At 37.0% G+C, this 6,000-nt stretch overlaps 1 protein-coding gene across 2 annotated transcripts; it reads left to right on the top strand.

Moving 5' to 3' along the window:
* Positions 1-441: 441 nt before the first annotated feature.
* Positions 442-4,364, top strand: LOC103429411 (uncharacterized). 2 transcript variants are annotated; one of them, XM_008367562.4, is made up of 8 exons: positions 442-982; positions 1,312-1,553; positions 1,632-1,728; positions 3,056-3,239; positions 3,341-3,422; positions 3,620-3,686; positions 3,796-3,893; positions 4,008-4,364. In XM_008367562.4, the coding sequence occupies exons 1-7, from the start codon at positions 587-589 to the stop codon at positions 3,862-3,864; spliced, it is 1,137 nt and encodes a 378-aa protein (XP_008365784.3). In that variant the 5' UTR covers positions 442-586; the 3' UTR covers positions 3,865-3,893; positions 4,008-4,364. The 2 variants fall into 2 exon arrangements, with proteins under 2 accessions (XP_008365784.3, XP_008365783.3); XM_008367561.4 differs by having other exon boundaries at positions 3,796-3,896.
* Positions 4,365-6,000: the final 1,636 nt, after the last annotated feature.

Here is a 6,000-nt window from a genome sequence, read left to right as displayed (position 1 = left end):
GCTAGGATTTCTGTTGCAGCGAGGCCCACCGCTACAAGTTTTGTCTCTCACTTTCCCTTCACAGTTACACGCATCTAATTAAAAAAATTAAAGTTTGCGCTAGTGTCATGATGACGTGAACTTGCCCAAAGGCAGTAGGCCCGGCTTAAGATGGTTGGACATTTGGGCTAGCAGTGGTTGGCCCACCACTTGCCTTTGGTTTATTGGACTGTTGGAGAGGTTTTTGGGTTTGGAAAGGAACATTGTTGCTTTTGCCATTGCCTTCCATCAATTTGTGGAGATGTTCTAAAACTTTATTGAATAATTACTATTTGTATATATTGATTTTATTCTATTCATTCGATTTAATAGTAAGAAATTAGAAAGAATATATAAAAAAAATAAAAATAGATACGTGGATAGCATTACCTATTAATACTAGCAAAAAAAAATCTCCTCCCTCTCCATATCATACAAAACGGGGCCCCAAGAAAAAGATAAAAAGTGACCAGAAATGCTCTGTTTATCAACAACGAGAAGGATACGAAGGTAGAACATCGGAGTAGTGAAGGAATTCGGCACCCAGTCACATGAAAGTTGTAACAAAATGCAGCGTCTCAAAGTAAAGGCCATGCTTTCTCCCACCTTCCAAGCCTCCTCCTTTTCTTCTTCTTCTTCTTCTTCTTGCTTGCAATACTCACCTTGGTCCGGCCTGCAAACCTGGAGAGAGTGCCCGCTCAATGAGAACCGTTGGTGGGGTACCAAGGGCCCACAGCCTCAGCCGCTACAGTCACAGCCCTCCTCCATTGACAAGCATTACAGTCAAATGGTGTCGTCAGCTTCCTCCCTCGCAGAGCTCGGCGCTCTGGTTCTTTCTACCAGCGACCCCCTCGCCAAGTCAAGGATTTCCCACCTCGCTTATTCCAGGTGGCGCCATGACCGCCTACCGCTCGGTGCATCTGATCCCCCTCCTCCGCCTGCTCGCCCCTTCAAACCCCAACTGGTAATTTCATTATCTTTCATGGGTAACTTACAATTTCATCATCTTTCATGGGTAACTTACAATTTCATCATGTTTATATATTTTTTGTTTGATTTTGATTTGTGGGTTTTGGGATTCACTGCTTAAATCAAACATCAAAGAAGCATATTTTACCTGTATATTGAATTGGGTATTGTCATTATCTGTATCCTTAGTTTCTTTTGATGCAAATTTTCCGGCTTTCGAACTCATCCAGTGTTTTCATAGTTAACTTTTCGAGTGATCGAAAACATGTATACAATGCTTTACAGCCACACTCATTATTACCCTATCGTATTGCGTGAGTTCAGGTTTCTCCTAAAGAAATTCCAGCTCCCAAGAACTCGGGTTTGCCTCTTAATGCTTATATGCTTCATAATCTTGCTCACGTTGAGCTCAATGCAATTGATTTGGCGTGGGATACTGTTGTTCGTTTTTCACCTTTTAGTGAGACTCTAGGGGAGGGTCTTTTTGCCGACTTTGCTCATGTCGCTGACGATGAGAGTCGCCATTTTGCTTGGTGTTCTCAGAGGCTTGCTGAACTTGGTTTCAAGTGAGGACAATACTTACTTTGGGTAGATTATTTGTTATCGTTTCTTAGGTTGACGTGTAATTTTGCTTTTGTAACTAGTTACGGAGATATGCCTGCTCATAATCTGCTTTGGAGGGAGTGTGAGAAATCATCTGACAATGTTGCTGCACGTTTGGCAGTGATCCCCTTAGTCCAGGTAATATGTTCTACTTGCAGTGTGTACAAACATTATCTCTATCAGTTATTCAAATAAGATCTCTAAATAAGAACCTGTTTCCTCAACTGGTAGATCAGACATACACAGCTGAGGTGCAATGATATGAGATGTATTTCATTGCATGTTAGCTATCCCTCACTGTGGTCATTTGAGGCATTATATGCTTTATCATCTGTGCTCACTGGAAAGTAGTTTAGCATGTTAAATTGTGTCTGAATCTGCGGTCTTGATTTGCTAGATAATCTGGCTCTGCCTCTCTGATTTGAATGTATTTAAATTATATTCACCTGTCTTTAATTTCTCGCTAAATAATAAAGAGCATTGCATGACCTTGTATATATTGGTATGGAATGCTGAGTGAGTATACAGTTGATACTACATAGATGAAATTTTATACAATGCCGGATCTAAAAATTGAAAAAAAAATGAAACAATGCATTTTTGAAGCTGGAAGAACTTTTGTCAACTTATGAAGAACTATTCCTTGAGGTTTAGAGGATTGTTAAGCTAATGTAGGAAGAAAGTGCGAGAAGCCAGACTAGGGACAGATGACTGGCACTCAATTTGTTCCACAAACTCTTCTGCCACTTTGTTTTACACCAAGCTATTATGATGGGAATTTAGATTTCTAATGATGCATATTGTCTACAAGAATAAATGATTTAGTTGGATTCACTGATTGGTATTCTTTGGTACTCTTTTGAACTCGTAGTTTTCCTTCAATGCATTTCCCAAATTTTTGTAGTTCTTCAAGCTGTTTTTCAGCATTGATTACTCATGTTGAGACTGATGGGCACCTACTTCCCATATGCTAAGGTTTAGTACTGTTTAAACTTTATCATATGAAGAAGGATTGGAGGATGGTTGACTATTTGCAAGATCTTTTCCTCATCAGTCACTCCATGAGCATTGGGATATAGTTGATTGAATGATGAACAGCTAAAGAAACATTAGCTTTTTTCTTCCCCCTCAACAACTTAGCATTTTGGGTGCTGTTTAAGCGAAAGTGCGGTATTTGATGGTCAGTTTTTTGTTAAGTGAGTCAAGTTAGAAGATAAAGAAGACATTCTACTTTCCCCATTTTGCTTTTATTTCTTTGTATGGAAAGGGCATAACAACGGGTGGGATTAACCAATTTAGCTGCAGACTCCTTCGTTTTATATTGATATACTTTGACATGCTTGCACACACATATACTGATATGCGTCAGTTTTCCACAACTTAAAAAAAACACTATATATTCTTTGCTTTGATCCTAATTTATTCATTTGTGTATTATATTTTGAATTGTAATTCTTGGTTTTAGGAAGCTAGAGGACTAGATGCTGGACCTCGACTTGTACAAAAATTGGTTGGTTTTGGAGATCTTCGGACATCTAACATTGTTGCTAGAATCGCTGATGAAGAAGTTGCACATGTAGCTGTTGGTGTCCACTGGTTTGTCGATGTCTGTCAAAAAATGGGTTGTGCCCCATCTTCCGCATTTAAAGGTTTTCTATCGTTCCATTTTCTGTGTGTATGTTCTCACCTATAGTCATACTACATTCGAGAGCAAGATGGATATATGGATCTTTTCCTTATAACTACGCAGACTTGTTGAAAGAGTATAATGTGGAGTTGAGAGGGCCCTTCAATTATTCAGCTCGTGACGAAGCTGGCATTCCTCGTGATTGGTGAGAAAATTGTATACCAGCCAGTTCATTTGATTGGTATTAATTTGGAGAAGTTAAAATTTTAGTATTTAATGTCATGTTCTTTTGTCCATTTTTATTTTTGTTTTTGGTTGGAATGAATAAATTCTCTTTCTAGTCTGCATGTGTGAAATTTTCTGTTAACGAAATTGTAACAGCTTGCTTCATCTCTTGTATAGGTACGACCTATGCGCAAATAACCCGCATAAGGATAAGAAAACGGATAAAAGTGAGAAGCTTTCTGAGGTTTGTGATCCTGGCGTTATAAATTTCATGAAACTAAATTCAGAACTTCGTTATTTATCTTTTCTTCTTTCGGCATATGAATATTTGTAACATCTCAACTATTATACAGGTCTATGAAAGGCTTGCTTCCATAATTTCCATGGAGAGTGAGAACTCAAGTTTGAACAAGCCTGAGTAGTTTTGCATCAACTAATGCTTTCCTCATACGTGGTTGCACTCTTTCGTCCATGGAATCAATCTTACCTAATTTCTTTGTTACATGCTCCTGAAACAGCATTCCAATTGACTTACCTTACCAATCTGCTGAATCGCTTCTTTCAGGATACGCGCGTACTTGGAGTTTTTATCTGTTCCCCCTTGCTTCGATGTCTTTCTGTCGTTGTTCAAACGCGAAATTCAGGTAGAAAAGCAGTTATCGATTTCTTCCTGTAAATGTATAAGTTGCTTGAGCTCACAAGTTTATATATAAAGATTGTAGAAGCTCTTTCTCTCCTTTTCCTTTTTTTAGCATCCAATTCCAGACAGATGCATGAATGAGAGTCGGAATTAGTATTTGGATGTGGTGGAATTGCATCATAGCACATGCTTCACACGGCCATTGTAGTAGGACTAGGTTCTCCTTTTGCAAATATTATTTGTAAATAAGAGATTTCTATGGTGCTCCACACATTTTAACCATTAGATCTTTGGTTAAAAATACAAAACCAAGAGTTAACGGTTGGAGCATCTCCAAATGAGATGTCAAAATCCTAAGTGGAATGCCACTATGCATATTTGACATAAAAAATATTTCCAACCGAAGTGTTATTTGCTTGGATTTGAAGGTTTGTACTTAAGAGTTAAATTTATTTTTAATAAATTTTAATGGTGGGTCACTACTAACATTTTAACCAATAAAAAATTTATTAAAACATTTGTTTGTAATAATTACAAATATTTAAAGCTCTATTTTAATAAAAAAAAATAACACTTGACGATTCGTTTTGAGATATATAAAATCTAACATAAGATTTCAGATTATCGCATTAACCATCAATTTTAATTGATTATTATAATTTGATATTTTCTTTAAAAATGATCTTATAATCTAAAAGTCTGTACTCCGCTGCATGGTAGAGTTTTGTGGAAAAATGCAATTTTCTTTCCCCATATTGCAAATGGCCACCTCATCGTGCGCATTTACACTCTTTATGCAAATGCAAGTATATTTCAACCGTGTCCAACAAACTTTCCTCATGCTTCACGCATAGCTAAACTTTTCAACTTCAACTTGCGTTACAAGATGGCATGTCATATGTTCTTCCTTTGGTTACATGCTTTAGTGTTTGATTAGCCTTTTAGAGCCCAAGTGACACACGCTAATGAATCATGGGTCCAACCTTTTTTTAGCACGACTGATAATCATTTTGTTTTTGTAGGGGCTTAAAAATATCACGTACAAGCCCAAAACAATTGAATTCCATTTTTTTTTTCAATGAAGAATAATGATAGATGCTTACCAATAATCCAAGTAGGGAATCTTGCTGTATGATAATTGATTTAGATTGTGGGGGATATGACTGACATGAAAAAGAAAGGAGAAGGAAGAACCAAAATTGAAAGAGAAAGAAAGGAGGAGACTCCTTGCATATAATAATCATTATTTAATTAAGGGAATTTTAACGAAAAGCTCCCGGTACTGTTCATTTTAACGAAAAATCATATTTTTACACTAAAAAGTAATCCTGCCACTAAACATAAATTTTTTTACCAAAATATGCATCTCCTAAACTGCCACTAAACATAAAATTTTTAATGTGTCAGGAATACTGTTTAGTACACCAAGTGATATAATATAAGTGGTTGAAATTTATTTATTTTTTCATGTATTTAGCTATTTATATTAGGACAGTTGGTGTATCGAGCTATGGTCCTAGTACACTAAAAAATCTCTCGCCACATGGACGCCGTGACACACTCCGATCGAGATCAAGGCATGCTGGCTGTCACGTGAGAGTGACGTAGCCATGTGCACAATGCGGAAGCGAAAAAGATAAGAAATATACGAATAATCAAAACCAAATTACTAGAGTGCACTACTAAACAGAAAGTTATAGGAGTTAATTACAACAGTAAACACTCCTATTCAGAGCATAAAAGCCTAGGTGCAGTCCAGTAGGACAAGTACTAGTTATATAGTACCAGAAATGTCTTACTATTATTTAGATAAGTCAGAACAACCAACGTCCTCGAGCCACCAACAACAAGCTTACTTAAAACCTGGAGGGGCACAAAACAGAAACGTGAGTGGGCAAAAACTAATGCTTTACAAAAT

This window comes from Malus domestica, chromosome 09, assembly GCF_042453785.1.
Source record: "Malus domestica chromosome 09, GDT2T_hap1".
In the NCBI taxonomy this organism is placed as follows: domain Eukaryota; kingdom Viridiplantae; phylum Streptophyta; class Magnoliopsida; order Rosales; family Rosaceae; genus Malus; species Malus domestica.
Note: the sequence above shows the minus strand (reverse complement) of the source record. Positions and strands in the feature narration are given on the sequence as shown.

Coding starts and splice junctions, on each gene's coding strand:
- LOC103429411 (XM_008367562.4), top strand. CDS start 587: ATGCAGCGTCTCAAAGTAAAGGCCATGCTTTCTCCCACCTTCCAAGCC. Junction 983..1,311: donor GCCCCTTCAAACCCCAACTG/GTAATTTCATTA, acceptor GCGTGAGTTCAG/GTTTCTCCTAAAGAAATTCC. Junction 1,729..3,055: donor CAGTGATCCCCTTAGTCCAG/GTAATATGTTCT, acceptor TCTTGGTTTTAG/GAAGCTAGAGGACTAGATGC.